The 21,649-nt window shown below is 38.3% G+C and overlaps 1 protein-coding gene across 2 annotated transcripts in view; it reads left to right on the forward strand.

The window, feature by feature from the left end:
* The window catches only part of TES (testin LIM domain protein), a 51,885-nt gene extending 38,567 nt beyond the window's left edge, over positions 1–13,318 (forward strand). For both annotated transcript variants that reach the window (XM_081038454.1, XM_081038453.1), the window contains 2 exons: positions 165–323; positions 11,834–13,318. In XM_081038454.1, the coding sequence (XP_080894580.1) occupies positions 165–323; positions 11,834–12,022 (348 nt within the window). In that variant the 3' untranslated portion in view covers positions 12,023–13,318. The remainder of the gene's footprint in view (positions 1–164; positions 324–11,833) is intronic.
* The last annotated feature ends 8,331 nt before the right edge of the window (positions 13,319–21,649 follow it).

Genomic DNA, 21,649 nt, shown 5'->3' on the forward strand with positions numbered 1-21,649 from the left:
AATAGTAACCTAAGTTCAAACTTTAGGTTATTTTCAAACTTCAACCCACGAAAGTAAGTTGATACACTTGTGGATCTAAATCCCTTCCTGTCTAAAGAATCTAGCTTTGTTATTTGTAGCAAAAAGCAAAATCCTGCTTCATCTTATTTTTATCCTCTTCCCAGCTGATATTCAGCAATGAATATACCCAGGCAGAAAACCAAAACTGGCACCTGAAACACTTCTGCTGCTTTGACTGTGACAACATCCTAGCTGGGGAAATATACGTGATGGTTGACGACAAGCCCGTGTGCAAGCCCTGCTACGTGAAGAATCACGCTGTGGTGAGACGCGTTCTGATGCGGTTGCCTCCATCTGCATTATGACGGACTTTGTACCTCCATTTAAGTTCTTACAAGTGCCACACAGCAAGCACTGCTCTCAAGTAGGAAACCATAGGGTGTTATTATAAAATCCAGATACTTCAAAAGCAGTGCATGCACTGACTGGGCCACCTCCAGATTTCTTACCTGTGCAGTTTATACTCTAGAGTACAGATGCTGCGTGATAATCAGATCCCCACTAAGAAAGTGCCTTAATGAGAATGAGATTGATTGATTCTCATCATACAGATCAGATTCCATTTAAATAAGGTTCCCAGGGGCTGTTGACATTCTTTAGCTCTATGTTAGTGTTTATGGTTTCTGCTCGTGTTACTCGACCCCCCAGTAGGGCTTTGTTTGTGCTGCTTGGAGACTGTGCCTATTTTCAAAAACACATACTGAATTGATACAGTATAACAAAACTTGACCTGCAAATTTTGGTTTGGATTTGCTAAATCTTAACGATTTACTACTTACCATTGAGTTGAACTAAATAAATGTAAATGATTTATTTGCTTGAGCCAAACACTTAAATATTTAATGTGAGAGTATATATTTTTTTCTTGGCTCTACCCTATTTAAACAGAGCTGCTATTGCGTGATGGCCAAGAGATAGATAATTTAAATAAAGGTAAATTTTAAAAACTAACCATATATACTAAGTATTTATATGCAGGAAAATACATATTAGTTAAAGATCCCCCTTAGCTATGAAGTAGAGAAGACTCCTGGCTAAGAAATAAAATGACATATTTATATAGTTTTAGGAGTATGATGCTATGAAAATAAGGTAACAGGTTTTGGTGTCAATGCCAATATTCGACCCTTACTCATTGTCTCCACATAGAATCAGTCATTTTCTGTCAACTCTGCCTCATCAATACATCTCAGATCCTCATAGTTACAGCTACTCTACTTCAGGCCTTTATGTTTCATTATTTAGATTATTGCAGTGACCTCAGATTTGGTCTTTCCACTTCCATTCTTCATCTTGTTCAAAGCCATCTTCTATAATGCTAGAAGATACTCTTTCTAAAATGCAAATCTGATCCTTCAGCTTTTGCTGAATACATCCTGACCCTTCTAGCCTGTCTAGACACTTCTACTAGTTATCCAACCCAAATCATATATCTGCACAGCAAGTTACCAGTGTTTTCTAGTTTCTACACTCTTTTGTCTTCTGCTCGCACTTACTCCTTTGTCTGATACACCCTCCTATTCCTGTTTGACCTGACGATGCCTCCACATTCCTCCAGACTCGGTTTAGGCTTAACATTTTTCAGAACACCCTTCCTGATTCCCCACCCTAAGCTCCACACTTTTCTCTCTGGCTAGGCTGGAGGCCTGTCTGTTTCCTTGGGGCCCAAGTGTGTAATTGTTTTTTTGTTTGTTTGTTTTTAATTTATTGGGGTGACAATTGTTAGTAAAGTTACATAGATTTCAGGTGTACAATTCTTTATTACATCATTTATAAGTCCCATGTGTGTTCACCACCCAGAATGAGTTCTCCTTCCATCACCATATATTTGATCCCCTTTACCTTCATCTCCGACCCCCCACCCCGCTTACCCTCTGGTTAACCACTAAACTATTGTCTGTGTCTATGAGTTTTTGTTTCTCATTTGTTTGTCTTCTTCTTTTGTTGTTTTTGGTTTATGTACCACATATCAGTGAAATCATAGGGTTCTCTGCTTTTTCTGTCTGACTTATTTCGCTTAGCATTATTATCTCAAGATCCATCCATGTTGTCACAAATGGTCTTATTTCATCTTTTCTTACCATCGAATAGCATTCCATTGTGTATATATACCACAACTTCTTTATCCATTCATCTATCGAAGGACATTTTGTTTCCATGTCTTGGCCACCGTAAATAAAGCTGCAATGAACATGGAGCACACGTGTCTTTATGGATACATGTTTTCAGATTTTTTTGGGTAGATACCCAGGAGAGGGATTGCTGGCTCATATGGTAATTCTCTTCTTAATTTTTTGAGGAACCTCTACACTGCCTTCCATAATGGCTGCACCAGTCTGCATTCCCACCAACAGTGTATGAGGGTTCCTTTTTCTCCACAGCCTCTCCAACACTTGTTACTATTTGTCTTGTTGATTAAACCCATTCTGACTGGGGTGAGGTGATATCTCATTGTGGTTTTCATTTGCATTTCTCTGATGATTTAGTGATGTTGAGCATTTTTTCATATGTCTATTTGCCATTTGTATGTCCTCTTTGGAGAAATGTCTCTTCAGGTCCTCTGTCCATTTTTCAAGTGAGTTGTTTGTTTTTTTGTTATTGAGTTTCATGAGTTCCTTGTATATTTTGGATATTAGCCCCTTATCGGAGGCACTGTTTGCAAAAATCTTCTCCCATTCAGTTGGTTGCCTCTTTATTTTGTCAATGGTTTCTTTTGCTGTGCAGAAGCTTTTAAGCTTCATGTAGTCCCATTCGTTTCTTTTAGCTTTTACTTCCATTGCCTTTGGAGTCAAATTCATAAAAGGCTCTTTGAACCCAAGATCCATAAGTTTAGTACCTATGTTTTCTTCAATGCAGTTTATTGTGTCAGGTCTTATGCTTAAGTCTTTGATCCATTTTGAATTAATTTTGGTACATGGTGACAGATAGCAGTCCAGTTTCATTCTTTTGCACGTGGCTATCCAATTCTCCCAGCACCATTTATTGAAGAGGCTGTCTTTCCTTTATTGTATGTTTTTAGCTTCTTTGTCAAAAATTATCTGTCCATATTTATGTGGTTTTATTTCTGGGTTCTCAATTCTATTCCATTGGTCTATGTGTCTGTTTTTATGCCAATACCATGCTGTTTTGATTATTGTAGCCCTGTAGTACAAGCTAAAGTCAGGGAGTGCGATAGCTCCAGTATTGTTCTTTTTTCTTAAGATTGCTTTGGCTATTCGGGGTCTTTTGTGGTTCCAAACAAATCTGATGATTTTTTGTTCTATTTCTTTAAAAAATGCCATTGGGATTTTGATGGGGATTGCATTAAATCTGTATATTGCTTTGGGTAATATGGCCATTTTAACTATGTTGATTCTTCCAATCCATGAGCACGGAACGTCTTTTCATTTCTTTGTGTCTTCTTCAATTTCTTTCAAAAATGTCTTATAGTTTTTAGCATATAGGTCCTTCACATCCTTTGTTAAGTTTATTCCTAGGTATTTTATTCTTTTTCCTGCAATTGCAAAAGGAATAGTTTTTTGTATTTCTTTTTCTGAGATTTCATTGTTAGTATATAGGAATGCAATGGACTTTTGTACGTTGATTTTGTAGCCAGCAACTTTACTGTATTCGTTGATTGTTTCTAGTAGCTATTTGGTGGAGTCTTTAGGGTTTTTTATATATAGCATCATGTCATCTGCAAAGAGTTATAATTTACCTTTTTCATTCCCAATTTGGATGACTTTTATTTCTTTCTCTTGCCTGATTGCTCTGGCAAGGATTTCCAATACTATGTTCAAAAGCAGAGGTGATGGGGATAGCCCTGTCGTGTTCCTGAACGTAGAGCAAAGGGCTTCAGTTTTTCACCATTAATTATGAGATTAGCTGAGGGCTTGTCATATATGGCTTTTCTTATGTTAAGGTATTTTCCTTGTATACCTATTTTATTAAGTGTTTTAATCATAAATGGATGTTGTATCTTGTCAAATGCTTTTTCTGCATCAATTGATATAATCATATGATTTTTGTCCTTTATTTTGTTTATGTGATGTATCACATTGATGGATTTGCGAATGTTGAACCATCCTTGTGCCCCAGGGATGAACCCCACTTGGTCGTGATGAATAATCTTTTTAATGCATTGTTGTATTCGATTTGCTAGAATTTTGTTTAGGATTTTTGCATCTCTATTCATCAGAGATATTGGTCTGTAGTTTTCTTTTTCGTGTGTTGTCCTTACTAGGTTTTGGTATCAGGGTAATGTTGGCCTCATAAAATGAGTTATGGAGTACTGTCTCTTGTTCAATTTTTTGGAAGAGTTTGAGCAGGATTGGTATTAGATCCTGTTTGAAGGTTTGGTAGAATTCACTAGTGAAGCAATCTGGTCCAGGACTTTTGCTTTCGGAAAGGTTTTGGATGACTGATTCAATTTTGTTACTGGTGATCGGTCTGTTTAGATTTTCCATTTATTCATGGTTCAGCCTAGGAAGGCTATATGTTTCTAAGGACTTATGCATTTCTTCTAGGTTATTGAATTCGGTGGCATATAGTCCTTCATAGTATTCTTGGATGATCCTTTGTATTTCTGTGGTGTCCGTGATAACTTCCCCTTTTTAATTTCTGATTTTGTTAATTAGTGTCTTCTCTCTTTTTATCTTAGTGAGTCTAGCCAAGGGTTTGTGAATTTTGTTAATCTTTTCAAAGAACCAGCTCTTTGTCACATTAATGTTTTCTATTGTCTTTTTGTTCTCTATTTCATTTAGTTCTGCTCTGATTTTTGTTATTTCTTTTCTTCTGCTGACTTTCGGTTTTACTTGTTCTTCTTTTTCTAGTTCTTTAAGGTGTAACATGAGGTTATTTATTTGGGATTTTTCTTGTTTCTTGAGAAAGGCCTGTAATGATATAAATTTCCCTCTTAAAACTGTTTATGCTGCATCCCAAAATTTTTGGTAGGATGTATTTTCATTGTCATTTGTTTCTATGTAACTTTTGATCTCTCCTCTAATTTCTTCTTTAACCCAGTCATTCTTTAAAAGTATGTTGTTTAATCTCCAGGTATTTGTGTTTTTTCCTGCTTTCTTTTTGCAGTTGATATCCAATTTCAAAGCCTTGTGATCAGAGAATATGCTTGGTATGATTTCAATATTCTTAAATTTGCTGAGGCTGATTTTATGTCCCAATATATGGTCTATCCTTGAGAATGTTCCATGTACACTAGAAAAGAATGTATAGTCTGATATTTTAGGATGAAGTGTTCTATATATATCAATAATGTCCGTTTCATCTAATGTATCATTTAGGGCTGCTATTTCGTTATTTATTTTCTGTTTGGATGATCTATCCATAGCTGTCAATGATGTATTTAAGTCCCCTAGTATAACTGTGTTTTGGACAATTTCTCTCTTTAGTTCTGTTAGTAGTTGCTTGGTATATCTTGGTGCTCCCTGATTGGGGGCATAACTATTGATGACTGTTATGTCTTCTTGTTGTATAGTCTCCTTTACCATTATGAAATGTCCATCTTTGTCTCTTGTTATCTTTTTCACCCTGAAGTCTGTTTCATCTGATATCATTATGGCTATACCTGATTTTCTCTGGGTACTATTTGCTCGGAGTGTCAATTTCCACCCTTTCACTTTGAGTCTATGCTTGTCCTTGTAGCTGAGATGTGTCTCTTGGAGACAGCATATGGTTCGGTTTAGTTTTTCTATGCAATCTGCTACTCTTTGCCTTTTTATTGGTGACTTCAGTCCATTTACATTTACGGTGATTATTGATATGTGAGGATTTCCCATCATTTTATCTTTAGTTTTCTGGTAAGGCTATGTCTCCATTGTTTCTTTGCCTTTTTGTTGTTGTCTGTTATTTCTGTGTGGTGGTATTCTATGATGTTTCCCTCTGTTTCTTCTTTTATTACAGTATATATTTCAGTTCTGGATTTTTTTAGAGTGGTTACCCTTAAGTTTATGTAAAAGATACTTTGATATTTAGAGTATTCCATTTTCTTTAGCACACTTTCTGCATTCCCATATTCCGGTTCAGGCCTTTACTCTCCCCCTTTTTATCTTTAGGTTGCCACAAATTGTCCCTGTCGATGGTGGTCGTATAGCCTCCTTTAGTATTACTTGTACTGCAGGTCATGTATTAGAAAATTCCCTCAACTTCTGTATATCTGGAAAGGTCTTTATTCCTCCTTCATATCTAAAGGAGATCTTTGCTGGATATATTATTCTTGCTCATAACTTCTCTTTCTACAGTTTGAATAATTGATTCCACTCCCTCCTGGCTTGTAGAGTTTCTGCTGAAAAATCTGATGATAATCTAATGGGCTTTCCTTTGTAGATTACCGTCTTCTTTTCCCTGGCTGCCTTGAGGATTCTTTCTTTGTCCTTGATTTTAGACAGCTTCAATACAATGTGCCTTGGTGAAGGCCTGTTGGGATTGAGGTAATTAGGTGTTCTATTTGCTTCTTGGATTCGAGGATCCAGTTCTGTCCACAAGTTGGGAAGTTCTCATCAACAATTTGTTTGAATATATTCTCTGTTCCCTTCTCTCTTTCTTCTTTTTCTGGTATGTCCATTATTCTTATATTGCTCTTTCTGATGGAGTCAGAAAGTTCTTGTAGAGTTCTTTCATTTCTTTTAAGTCTCAAGTCTCTTTCTTCTTCCATCTGTGTAATTTCCAGGTTTCTATCTTCGATGTCACTGATTCTTTCCTCCATCTGGTCAACTCTACTACCTAAGCTGGTTATTTCATTCTTAATTTCTTCTATTGAGTCTTAATCTCCAGAAATTCTATTCGGTTGTTTTTTAAAATTTCAATCTCTTTCGTAAAATGCTCATGTTGTTCTTTGATTGTGTTTCTGAGTTCATTAAACTACCTTTCTGTGTTTTCTTGCATCTCGTTGAGTTTTTTCAGAACTGCAATCTTGAATTCTCTGTCATTTAAGTCACATATTTCCATATCTTTAAGTTCTTTTTGTGGAGACTTTTCACTTTCTTTCCGAGCTGTCTTGTTGCCTTGGTTATTCATGGCAATTACTGATTTATTATTTCTCTTCCTAGACATGTGCAGGAGTGGCTTCTGCACCAGGTTGATAGAAAGAGGTCTTTATTTTGTTTTCCAGTATTTGTTGGTAGAATGTTTTATTTTCTCTCCTACTGCAGCCTTTTTTTTTTCTCTCACACAGTGCTATGTTTTCTCTGCACTATTCCAGCTTCACACACAATGGGGGGATTACCTGGGAAATGGGCTTCTCCTCTGTTAACAGTTCGCCTGGGTCATAGGGAGTCATGTCCCTGTGGCGATGTGGAGAACTTTTGAAGTTCCAAAGTTCTTTCTGCACCCGATTCAGAGCCCATATGTTTCAGCAGTTCTGTTCACTCCTGCAGGGATCTGCCCAGATAGGTGGGGTCAGGGGCGGGGTGAGTTGTGAGTGGTGGCCCAGAGCAATGGCAGCAACCACCACCACAGCCGGTCCTGCTTCCACAGCTCCCTCCCCTTTGCCGGAACTAGTTGGGCTGCGAATCTGTGTCTGCGGTCCACAGTTCTCAGAACAGCAAATATTCTGTCCTTTTGATCTGACACTACTATTGTTTCGTTTCTAGCACCAGGCAGGTGGGGGCGGGGCAAGCTCTGGGAGGGTAGGGAGGGGGTGGCTAGTCTCCGTGCCTAAGGCTTCTGTTCTCCGCTCAGCCGTGAGGGCTTAAACCACCGTTTTCAGCCCTCTTCATTCAGTCTCTTCTCTGAGGTCTCTGCCGTGAATGTTGGGTACAGCCATGTTATATGCTGCCCCCTCAGCCCTGTGAGCCTTAAGCGGAGCCCTAGCAGTCCGAGTTCTTCCCTCTCCAGCACCTGCGGTAGTTCCGGGAGCAGAGCACTCAGCTAGGTCTGCGCCCTGCGCCCGCGCGGCTCCGTCTCCGCACTTCTCCCTTCCCTCCTCCTCCACTCGCGCAATTCGCCCACCTTTAGGTGAATTCAGTAGTGGTCCTCTTTGTCTTGCCTGACTGCTGTGCAGGGAGTCCTTTGTGGAGTTATTGTTGTTCAATTAGTTGTAAATTCCAGGGGAGCTTTATAGAGGCTCGCCTCACGCCGCCATTTTGATGATGTCCCCAAGTGTGTAATTGTTAATAGCACTCATCTGTCTTCTCCATGACAGTGTAAGCAGCTGAGGATAGAGCTTGCCTTTTATTTCCATCTCCTCAATGTCAGCACTTAAGAAATGTCTAAGTGACTGACTTGTGTTCTGATAGGTCTCATTTGTTTGGGGTCCACATGAGCCCTCCTTATATCTGGGAAAAGATGCTGAATCACCATATGGCCTGACACATAATTTAGACAAAAAAGTGCTTCTCTGAATTTGTTGCAATAGTTTCTCTGCAGAAGAGGGTTGTCATGATGTGTATTTATTGTAGGATGTGTGACCTTGGTCTCAAGGGCTAGAATGTAAACTCCACGAGGGCAGGGATTTTTGTCTGCCTTGCTTTCTGTTCTATTTCCAACACTATAACAAAATAGTAGGTACTCGATAAATACTTATTTATAAAATACTTTACTTTATAAAGCTTTAAATAGATGAAGCTTTTTTAAAAAAACCTTTACATTGTATCTATGTTACATTGTATATAATTAATGGAGAGGATTATAACCACAGGTGTGATTTTTACAAAAAGAGGGAATCTTTAAATTATTTAGCTTTATAATATGGCATGGTTTGTTTTAAAGGTTTACTTTTGTTTAAGACATGGTATTGTCCTTTGCTTAATATCAAAATAAACATATCTATCACCTAAACAAACTGCAGCTGATGGCAAAGAAAGCTATCCATGCAATATGCTAAAATTTTGAAGATTATCTAGTTGAGGGCACTGATCTCCTTAGATCTTTTAAATTGTTGTAAAAGAGGTTACATACAAATTATTTTTAACCTGAAACCAAGAACTCTGCTCAAAACAGAGCTTTTCTGAGGAATAAAGTAACCTGGAAGGAGGAGGATAATGGGAAATGCACTGAGTTTTTCTCTGCACTGTCTCTGAATTCCAGTCTGAAGTGGCCACCCCCAGAATTTGCATCTTCAGGATTTCACAGGATCTGCTGCCAGAGAGCTCATTATAGCAAGTGCCATTAGCTATTTCACATTACTTATCCAAGTAAAAGAAGTAGGAGGGCTTGAAGGAAATAAGAACTCTGAGGTATCTGAGGTTTAAGAACATGGGAAGCAGCTCATCATCCTCTACAGGGTTTTGTAGTCCTCAGGCCCTCAGGGAGGCCTGGGGAGCTTCAGATTTATGAAGAATTAGGGATCATAAGGCTTTACCTAGGATTATATGTCAGAACTTGGGATGAATGGCAATCAAATAGTAACAAAACTAAATTTTATGAAACTGCAAAACCTGAATTCCAATACCATGCAGTGTGCCCATTAGTTATTTTTTCATTAATTTTATGTATAGTTGAATAGTAGTTATCTCTTTTATAAATTGCAAATGAAAATCTGTGTTTTAAAAGATTATAAAAGAACCACAAATCTTATTACAGGGCTGAGATAAAAAAGGTAAATCATGGTCTAAAGCAAAGGAATAAAAAATGGAGTGTGAAGTGCTTCAGTTTACACAAACAAGTTTAAAAATATTGAAAAATTAATATATACAAAACTACAAAGGAGAACATTCTAAATGAATTAGAACGCTATAAAAAATGAATATACAATAGCAAGTGTTTGCATGGTACAGCTACCCATTAGGAGCATGCCTGTTATTAGAACACTCACTTTTGCCGGATTCAGGAATAGTGTATTGATATACGTACAAAGAGAATATCTCCCTTGTTTCTCAGGGAAGTCTGCATTGATATAATATGTGAGTTAAGCAGCTACAATATCTGTAATTAGAAGCCATGCATCTCTTAATAATTTGGAAACTATATTGCAGCCCTAAAATGGATATTTGTAACAAGGCATCACTTCACACCGAAACCAATCTACCACTGAATAGTAGCCGCATATTGAGGCTTTTCAAATACGGGGGCTCAGGCTAACTAACTCTCCTCAACCCACCCACCCATCATCTCTCAGTAAGTGCTGACAATCACATGAAGAGGCCAAGAGTGCTGAAGTTTAGTCACTTTCACGTAATGCCGGACAATCTGGTTGGTTTCTTCACTTGCTATAAAATACTGAGAACAAAAACTGTGGATAGTCACATTCACTCAGAACATGTATAAACAAGAAGGAATATGGACTGTGGTGTTTTGCAGGTCTCAATTGGGTAATTTCGCTTTCTGCTATGAGGGTTATTCAGTTATTTTCTTCACAGACATACAGAGCTAAAGAAGAAAATGATGTGTGTTTGTGGGTGTGGATGTGTCTATGTCATATATGTGTTTATATATAACATTCATATACACTAAATGGTGTAGGGAATGTAATTATTATTATTGTCCAATATTAGATGATACGTATTTTTTGACTGACAGAACAGAAGCCAATTAACTACAAATTGTATTTTACAAGTTATATTTTTAGTGCGAACTAATTATTATCATTGTCAGTATTTTTAATTGAATCTTTAATTACTTTGAACATCACTTTAATTTACTACTGTCTAGAAATTAGTGGTGTTAATAATCTCATGTGTCATAGGTAACTGATAAAATTACTGCAAAGCTTTAATGAGTGAGGAAAAGTCTTTTTTTAATACTATCTTTTTAGAGCAGTTTTAGGTTTACAACGAAATTGAAAGGAAGATAGAAATTTCCCATATGCCCCCTCCCCCACACGGCATAGACTCCCCCATTATCATTGTCACTCATCAGAGTGGGACATTTGTTACCAAGGATGAACGGACATTGACACATCAATCACCCAAAGTCCATAGTTCATCTAAGGGTTCACTCTTGGTCTTGTGCATTCTATGGTTTTGGACAGTGTATAGAACAGAAAGTTTTACACACACACGCACGCACACGCACACACACCCCGTTATACTATCGTACAGAGAAGTTTCACTGCCCTAGAAGTTCTCTGTGCTCTGCCTATTCCTCTCTCCCACTTCCCGCCACCCTCCCCACCCCTGGCAACCACTGATCTTTTTATCATCTCCATAGTTTTGCCTTTTCCAGAATGTCATAGTTGGAATTATACAGTATACGGCCTTTTCATTTGGGCTTCTTTCACTTAGTAATTTGCATTTAAATGTCCTCCATGTCTTTTCATGCCTTGATGGCTCATTTCTTTTTAGCTGTGAATAATAATATTCCATCGTCTGGATGGACCACTGCTTATTTATCCATTCACCAAAGAGGGACATCTGTGCTTCCAATTTAGCAGTTATGGATAAAGCTGCTGTAACCATCCACGTGCAGGATTTTGAGTGGACAGAAGTTGTCAACTCCTATCTTCAACACCAAAGAACATGATTCTTGGACTGTGTGATACGAGTATGTTTACTTTTATAAGAAACCACCCAATTGCCCTCCAAACCGGCTGCACCATGTGTGTCCCCGCCAGCCGTGGGTGAAAGTTCCTATGGCTCCACATCCTCCCCAGCATTTGGAGTGGTAGGAAAATCATGACCTTTTTTTTAATAATTCCTAGTGTGTCATCTAACACAATACGCTGGAACCAGACGCACTGCTTTGGAACTCACCATCGGGACTCTGCATTGACTACAGTACCTCGGGGTATCAGTCACCTGATGATTCCCGTGGTGCTCAGCACAGATGCCCATTTATGGTTGTGGCCTGAGGAGATTGACAGGAAGGTCACTCATTCTCTTCTTACCTGTGTCCTTCCCAGGTGTGTCAAGGGTGCCACAACGCCATCGACCCTGAAGTGCAGCGGGTGACCTATAACGGTTTCAGCTGGCACGCGGCCGCCGAGTGCTTCTTGTGCTCCTGCTGCAGCAAGTGCCTCCTGGGGCAGAAGTTCATGCCGGTGGAGGGGATGGTCTTCTGCTCCGTGGAGTGTAAGAAGATGATGTCCTAGGGGGAAGCCCCTCGGAGCGGAGCCAGGCCAGGCCCCACACTCTGATTCGCTGCTGTAACAGGCAATTTGGAAAAATAAATAGAAGAAAAGAAACTATATGGGAACCAGAAGATTCTGTTAAGTATCTTTCTTTCCTGTTTTTCCTTACCCATTTTTTTCATCTCAACATTTAAAACCTGCTTTAAGCGTTTGATTTTAAAAACGGTAAATAATTTTATCTCTCCCTAGCTTTCCAGATGTAAAATCTTTGAGTTGGAAGCTTGGGTTTAATTAATCTTTATGTCCTCATCCCCCTTGTGCCAAATAGTACATATCAACATTTACAATGTAGTGTGCTGAATGAGAAGATGAGCATTTCTGGTTCTGTATATCCTCGCTTCCCTCTAGTGTGAAATGCAAAGGAAATGAAACATACCCTTACACCAAGGCTGGACACTTATTGCCTCATCTTAGGCACTGAACTCTGTAGTGACATGCAATGAATTCTTCTGACAGGGAGCTAGACACAGCATCGGATGGACAGCTGCTATCATTTTAATTCCTAGGCCCTCACTATTTTCTAATTTCGGCAGAGGTGGGTTTATTGCATTTCTCTTTCTGTCTTCATTTACCCTTCCTCTCATAAACGTATTCTCTTTGTAAGCTGGTGACCTCCATCTGTGGCCTTGGATATTTTATTGTCACATGTGGTATCCACACTTTTTACTTCTATAGATGACTTTTGGTTTGGATATAAAAGCCAAGCCATTCATTGATAGAATGTTTTCAATCCAAAGAACATATATACTTTTATATCCAAGAAACTATAACTTGTACCGATTGCACTTGCCTGACGTGGTGTGGGTAGATTTTTTTTTTTTGCATGGTTTTTATTCTTTTCTAATGGATACTGTCCCGTGATGCTTCTAAGCCTGCTCATGGGTTTATTGAATGTCTTCTTCACCTATATACTTCCATCCTTAGGTATTCCTAATGTTTACTTGCCCCTATATACTTCTGTACACTATGCACTATGAAAATTAAATGTAATGACTGATATGTATATTATTATTCAAAATAAAATCTCACTAATAATTGTACCTTTGTTCTTCATCTTTTTTGAGAGCAAAAAAATATTCTTCTGCAATGAAGCACTTGTTGCAGCAGGGGGCGCTGGCTCCAAGGATTAAAAATTAAACTGAAATAAGGGCTGCTTTTGACAAGAGAACAGAAACAAGGCTTTTCATTTTGATAAAAGGATAAGTTTTATGAAACTTTAAAGTAAATAAAGGCATTTAAGTTGTTCATTTTCAAGTCATGTGGGAGTTTTTTCTTTCAGGAGAAAGGAAAAGTGTCATTTTACTTGAAGTTTGGGAAAATTTATATTCTTTTGAGGTGAATCAAACAAGTATCACTCTTATACTTAAATTGCAACTCTATTTGGTTTTCTAAGAATTTTTTCATAGCAACCTATCGTGAAAAGGAAGCAAATATGGAATCATAGTAGACTCATTCTTTCTAATATTAGCAAATCATGAGACTTATTTTTTCCTTCAGTGTGAAATATTTCTGTCATAGTGGGAATAGCAGTTTTCTCCAACACATACCCAGAATAAATTGATTTTGATTTTTTTTCAGTTCCTGTTTGTTGGCTGATAGTGCTTCTCCTTAAATTCCACCACCACAACCACTACCAGACATGGCGAAGAGGGAATAAATTGAAACAATTCCCCTGCCTGCTAACATGGCCACTCTTTATATGTCTGCCTGCCTGGCTGCCATTCTTCTGGGGCTGAGGTAGAATCAGACTGGTTTGGGGAGTATAGGCCCATGATATTTGACCGAATCCATAATTTACTATCAAAGATTCTATTAGGTTGGTGCAAAAGTACTTGCGGTTTTTGCAATTATTTTTAACCTTTTAAACAGCAGTTACTTTTGCACCAACCTAATAATGCTTGTATATTAGGCATGTCCTAAAAAAATAAATTACTTTGCCTGGGAGATAAACACCAGGTTTGACTCTATCCTGATTTATTTTTAGATTGGCCTTGTAATACAAGAGAATGAACTTTCTATAGGAGAGATTTCAAAGTCCCCTGCCATTTTTAATTGTTAGTCATGTTTAAAACAATAAAAAAAAAAAACACTTTCAAATATTTTGTCCTACAAATGCTTAAGAGAATAAGATGGTTATTAGATTGATTAAATCCTTCCCTTGCAATGGGGAAAAGATAGAGAAGTAATAAAAATTTTTATCTTGATTAATGCATTTATTTTTCTTCAAAAGTAACCTTTTGTTCTACTTAGTTACTTTGGTCAGTAACTGGAAATCTCTGCCATTCCAAATCCCATTTAAGTTCTGTTTTTTAGAGATACAGCTTCTTCTTTTGTATTCAACACAGCAGGCATTTAAGTCACATCATTAAATGCATTTAACAGACCCTCACCCCAAATGGGACTGGATTGGGAGGGAGAGAATACCAGAATAGGAAACATGAAGGCATCAGTAAGCAGGAAGAGAGATGTATTTGGCCCTTTTGCAGAAGCCACCATCTCAGATATTAGAAGGGATAATGATGACTTCTGATTCTGTCATCCCCCAATCAGCAGTGGGTTCTTGAGAACAGGAGGGGTTGGAAGAGAAAAAAGAGGGGAGATATTTCTTTCCTGACACCCAGGAAGTTCAAAAAAGATTTTGACACATTATCAGTTGCTGAAGTATATTGAAGTAACACATTTATCGTCCTACTGGAACAGACCATATTAGAGTGATTAATCATGAACTCATTCCCAGAATGTGCGCGTATCCCACTCATTTCTAAGCAGAATTTTGCTCAGAACCCTTGGATACAGTTATAATTTTGAGAAATCAGTGGATTTGGATTATTTAATCCCATTAAGAAATAACAGTTGCTCAAGAGACTCACTGATCTTCGTTGTGTTGTATGGTATCTTTTTGGGTTTTTTTTCCCTTGTTTTTTTTTTAAGAAATGAGGGGCTGAGGGCTGTTCTTCCTTTAATCAACTTTAGCTGAAACTTCTATGACTCTGAAGTCTTCAACTATAAATCTCCAAATCTGACTTTGAAGTATTTCAGCCTAATTTCACCAAAGGCAAAAGATTCATTATTGACTCATTCTTAAGGAATTTCCAACACAGTGTTTAAGCTCATCCAACTTCACCATGGTTACCAACGAGACACCACCACCCAAGATCAGTATTACGCCTTTGTTTCAAGATGCCCTGGCATATCTGAACTTGTTCACTTACTTCCTCAGAAAACTTATGACTCCAGTAATGTCTCCATGAAATAGCACTGTACCACAATTCTTATTGGATTCTCTCTGCCCCTCCCTGGCCCCTCCTGATTTAAGTGTTCAGTGACAACTTTGACAATTATACTGAATACTCACACATATGAAAAGGACTCATTGTACAGGGTACATGGGTGTGTTTTGAATATACATCCTGAAGCACATTCTTGCCTGACTAATAGAATCTTCTTTTCATATATTTATTAGATGCTTAAATAGCTTTAGCTAATTATTTTATCTCTTCCTGGGAAATAACAGGTCATTGTAGTTTCTATTTAATCTAATAATGTATTTGGAAACACTCAAAACAAGGTATCATTATTTTATACTTTTTTTGAATGGTATTTCATGCTGATATTTAACGAAGGCTGCTACTGATTTTTCTTCAATGATACTTCTCCCCAAGATATCCTGACCTTCAGATGGCAACAAAAACAACTTGTACCCAGTTATCATTACTAGAGTCAGCCATTACTGAATGCAGAAACATTAGAATTGATATCACCAGAAATCCTGATTGGGAAGGCATTGTAGTATAGTTGAAAGGAAGAGGGCTGGGTTTAGGAGTCTAGGGACCTTCTGGCTAAGTCTCCTGATTCTCCCTCTCCTCAGAGTTACAGCTGAGTAGGATGGGGACAAGATGGTTGGATTTGAGGAGTCTAGGAAATAACAGGCCCAAGTGTGGGATGGACATCTATGAATGTACTATGAATGTATTATGTCACCAACAATAATAACAGGGAAAATGGTGAAGAGAAAGGTGAGCCAGAAGCTAAAGTTACCAAAAAAATGTGAAGGAGTGTTTTGGAGTTTGATAGAAGATGGCAAATAATGATAGAAATGAGCAGTGAAGTCCGAGGCCATGCATTATACTTCAAAGAGCTTTGATTGTTAGGAAATAAAAGGGAATGAGTGCAGAATGAGTAAGATACCGACCTCACAGCCCTGTGAAATGCCCACATGGGAGAAATAATAACTGGCTTCTACTTCAAAATTCAACATACAGAGGAAACAAGAGACCCTGAGGGGTAACTAGTAACTAGTAACCTGAGGGGTAACTAGTATCAGCAGGAGCAAGGAGACAAAGAGGTCATCCTGCTTGAGTGCAGGAATACAATGTTACTTATATTTTTTACCTGGAACCCAATAGAGTGCTTAACACATGATATGTGCCTCCAAAATGGTGAATAACAAAACGAATTACTGTATTTTGCTGTGCATAATGTACTCCCATGTATATTGTGCACCACGTTTTTGGCCCAAACTTTCAGGGGAAAAATGTTTTGTTTTAATTTTTTAATTCAAATTTTTATTTGTTTACATTTAAGTACTTCTTTTTTGTATTATAAAGGAATTTTAGCATTTATTTTTTAAAATATTACAAGAAATTTTGTGTAGCGAATAACTACAAAACACAAGAACAAATACACGGTACAAGAAATTGTATGTGGCATAACAAATTTACGATATTTACGCATCATAGAAGGCCAAGAACTCTTTGTCGTTGCAAGTTTGTCGTAAGTTCAACAAAACCGATTGTCATATTCCAGAGTATTAGTTTGTATTTGGATATCGTTATTGATTTCTAGAGTTACACTTTTAACTCATAAGCATAAATAAAATAATGAAAAACATTTATATAGATACTACCCATGTATAATGTACATCATTTTTCCCTCACAAATTTGGGCAAAAAACTTCATTATACACAGTAAGTTGACATCTGAATAAGCCGTGAAAACCGGGTAAGGGTATTATAAGTCAAGATGGAATTCATTTGGTCTAAAGAATGGAGCAATAGAAGAAACAGCTCAGTCACTTTGAGTTTAAAAAAACTGAATGTTTAATTGAATTTTTTAAATACTGATCCAAGGATCAAAGTGCATTGCCCTCAGCAATCTTATTAAAATTTCCTCTTCTACCTGCTTTCCTCACACTCCAGCTACTATCTCCACAAGTTCCCCAAACTTCAGTTTTGCCTAGCTTCTCTTGTAATCTGTTATCTCCACTTCTCTCCATTGCTTCATTCATTCATTCATTCATTCATTCATTCATTCATTCATTCATTCACTCATTCAGTCAGTCAATATTTGTTGAGCATCTTCTGTATGCCCGGCCTGGTCACAGACACTGGGAACAAAGCAGAGAACAAGACAAACAAGATCCCTGCTCTCACAGTGCTTTATGTTCTAGAGAGAATAACAGTAAAGAATTCTAACACAGGGCAGCTGGTGGGCTCAGTGGTTAGAGCGCAGTGCTCATAACACCAAGGTCTCCGGTTCGAGTCTGACATGGGCCATTGAGCTGCGCCCTCCACAACTAGATTGAAAACAACGACTTGACTTGGAGTTGAGCTGCGCCCTCCACAACTAGATTGAAAAAAAAAAAGAAACCAGCAATGACGACATCCTGGAAAAACACACTGTTCCTCAATTATCCCCAATTAAAAAAAAAAAAAGGAATTCTAACACATACAATCAATGAAATGTGGCCGAATGGGGAGAGTATATATATAGTATAAATAATAAGAGGAGGTCAAAGCCATTGAAAGTACTAGATAATAAGGGCCTGCATAGTTGCTATAAGGAGGTTCAAATTGTTCTACGATCCCAAGCATTGCCCTTAGTCTTTACATGTGAGAATTGGGGTCCTTTTTGACAGTCTGAGAGGGTTGAGGGAAGGCTGTAAACTCTCCCACATGAATCATTTATACCCCACTGCCTAAGAAATTACTATTAGATCTTAGTGCTAACAGAGTTTCACTCTACAAAAGAAGGTGCGATTTTCTTATTTCCGAAATTGAGAGTGACACAGACAACTATATCTCCCTTTTATTTTGACTTCCAGGAAGCTTGAAACAAAATCTGACCTGCCATTCTCATAGCTACCATGACTTAAATATCTGTTAGTTTTTCAGACAAGTTTTTGTATAAGTTCACCTTTTGACCTATTTCAAATTATTTGTGGAGTTAGATGGGTGTCATTTTGGTTAGCATTATTTTTTGTCTTTTCCAAATAACCAAAAGCGTTATTCATTATAAGGGTACCAGCAGGAACTTGTCAGCCTGAGAGAACAAGAACTGGAATACGCAACCATCAAATGTTTTCCCCATCTTGCTCTCATCCCAGTCACTCCCAGCATATCTGCTCCATTTTTCTTTTTCTCTGGACACATTCTCTCTGACCCTCAATCCACATGAAAGATGGATGCCCTAACATTTCTGGGCTCATGTTACAAATTCAGTCACACTGAGAGACTAGTGGACTGCCTCCAGGTTCTGATTCCAAATTCCCCAAAAGAAAATCTGGTTAATACCAATTGTTTCCCATTGTTCAAACCAGTTTATGCCCAGGCGGCAGAGTCATGCAACCTAAGCAAACAGTTAAAACTCTCCCCAAATGGGGCTTTGGGAGAACAGAATAGGAGTAAAGAAATTTAGGGTCAGCAATGTAGAGGGCCATCTACAAGATGATTATTGTAATTGCAAATAAGTGGATAGATAGAAGGATAATGTAACAGAGATTGGCTGGATGATCACTTATTCCAGTTGACTATATTTCCCAGCATTCATTGCAGTTGTGTGGGGCTTTGTAATTGAGTTTTGTACAATAGAACATGAGCAGATGTAATGTAATCCCCCTCTAGGCTTGAACAGTAAAAGTCAGGATTCCCTAGAAGATGGTAGAGCCAAGAGATGAAGGAGGCACTCCTCTCCACACTGTTGCGCACTGGAACATGTTGTGAGGGAGAAGTAAGCATTTAATGTGTTAAGCCACTGAGATTAGGGCTGTTTGTCATAGGAATTAGCCTTTCCCAACTAGTACAGATAAATAAAGCGGACCATTTATTCATTCTACAGACATTCCTTGATGAGGTCAAGTGGTGCATTAGGATGCTGGGAAACTGTAGGTGAATAAGGTTAAGGCTTCTGCTGTCAGTTACTCATGGTCTCGTGAAGGAGACAGATGGGTAAACAGGAAATTAAAGTAATGAAGACTTCTCCCTGAAAGGAGACAATGGAAATGATCCGAAAATGATTGTAATATTGAAATGTCTTCTCTAATAACAGAGATTATTATTTTCATGGTTTTCCTAGCTGAGTGGATGAATAAATAGAAATCACGCAAAAACAGAGCTTAAAATGCCTAGTCACAGTGGGGTTGACGGACAGGGAGGAGTAAGGACAATCCCGAAGCGCCAGCCCTGCCAGCTGGAAACATGGAGGTGATATGAACAGAAACAGGAAATCCACACGGAGGAAAGAAAACGGAAGTTTGCTTTGGAATATGTGGAGCTTGAGGCAGGTGGAGGGGTAAAGTATGGGACCTGAAATGTAAATCTCAAAAAAAAAAAGAAAGAAAAACCCCTCTGATTAGAGACGTAGATAAAGAAGTCAATGGATAAAAGTTATGTTAGCATCTCATATTAACATACACAAAACATTCTCCTTATGAAATGTGACATTATATCAATGATACTTTTGAGATGATTTTTATGTTACTCTGTTTTTCTCCAACGTAAAATTAAGATAAGTTCAGTGTATTTTCTCTTTTCTGAAGAAATAAAAATTATTCTAGCAGCTTTAACATTTCCACAATAGACATTGAAAGTTCTGAACAGTCCCTTAAGCTCTCTGTGTCTCAATTTGTCATCTATAAAATGGGACAAATCCCCATGTGGCAGATTGCATTTTCAAACGTAGCCATAAGTAATAGTTCTGCTCTCACATGCTCTTCTGGAAACTTGCCACTCACCATTGTGAGTCTCTTCCCTGCCCTGGCCCTGAGAGGGACTTAGTGACTACCTGGATGAGCAGACTGTGGCACGTAGGCCTTCCTCAGCTAGGTCATAACAAGTGACATGACCTCTCCAAGCTCTGTCTCAGTAAGAGCTTGGAGACGTCATGTTACTACACTGTGAGTTACTACCCAGTTACTACACTGTAAGGAAGCCCAAAAGCCCACTTGGAGGGTCCTTGTGAAGACGAACTGAGGCTCCAAGCCTCAGCTGCCAGACGCGAGGGAATGCTTCTCCAAATGAGTGATTCTCCAAATGAGTTCACCCCATCCCCTCACCCCAGCCTTGAGTCTTCCAGCTGGAGACCCTGACATCTGCAGAGATGCACTGAACTTACTATGTCCTGTCCAAATTCCCAAACCAGAGATCCCATGAACTCAAATGAATGGTGTTTTATGCCACAAAGTTTGGGGGTAATTTGTTACATAGCGATGGTATCTGTCACACCTATTGAGCAGAATTATTTGATATGTAAAGGGGAATGCCTGGAAAACATGTGAATACTCAGCATGCTACAAAGTGTTATTTATACAAATGCACTACTTAGAATATTAACTTTTATCCTTCTATCCACCTTTCTTCTCTCTTTGCTTCAGGATTTATAAGGTTGTGCAGTCTAAGTAAACCTAAGTCCATAAACTCTACCTGTAGAATTTATAAACATCAGGAACATTTATAATCATCTAGACTCAGAAAACTGCTGAGCTCTATTTCAGCACAGTACATTCCAGGGATTAGGATCCTGGTCTGGGAGCAAGGGGACTTCTATGCCCTGGAGAGTCTTCAAGTTTTGAATCTGTTTGCTGGACAAATGGAATCCTCAGCACACCAGCTGCCAAGTTGAAAAACATCTTTGGTGCCGCTAAAGATTTAGTGGGAAAGAATTTAGAACACAGGGCCTTATTTATTCTCCAACTTCTATGAAGTAAAAGTTTATTGAAGGAAATCTAAGAGGGGATTTATTCATTACCCACAAGCACCCCAGTAATGTAGGTATAAAACTATATGTCTCATAAAGAAGACAGGTGTTTAAGCACACTAACAATCCACTGTGATCAACCAAATAGAAGAGAGAAAATCTGGAGATTAGCCCAGAAGTTTGTCAATACTTGTAGTTTACCAAAGAATAATGGCGTGAGATACTTTCATAATCAGTTATTTACCTGATTTCTTATAATTTTTTTTCTGAGATTTGAAAATGAATTACTTCCTTTGAATTGTAATTTATAAAATTTAGGGATCACACCATGAAAGCACTTACCTATATGAAAGAGCGACTAACCAGGGGGCACGTGAGAGTTCTGGCCATCCTACCTGACAAAGGCGTATAGTGCACTACGTTTTCCCCACACGTTTTCTCTCTCCTTGCTCCCAGTGAAGTTCTGCTAATGGTGGTGAAATGGGGGCTAGGAAAGCAGGGAAGAGAGAAGCTGGAGGACACACAGGTCCACAGCGACAAGCAGTCCTTTCACTCTGAGTTGATTTTCTACCACATGGCACCGCACCTAGTATTTTCCAATATCAGAAAATACGC

Source organism: Rhinolophus hipposideros, assembly GCF_964194185.1.
Source record: "Rhinolophus hipposideros genome assembly, chromosome: 25".
Classification (NCBI taxonomy): domain Eukaryota; kingdom Metazoa; phylum Chordata; class Mammalia; order Chiroptera; family Rhinolophidae; genus Rhinolophus; species Rhinolophus hipposideros.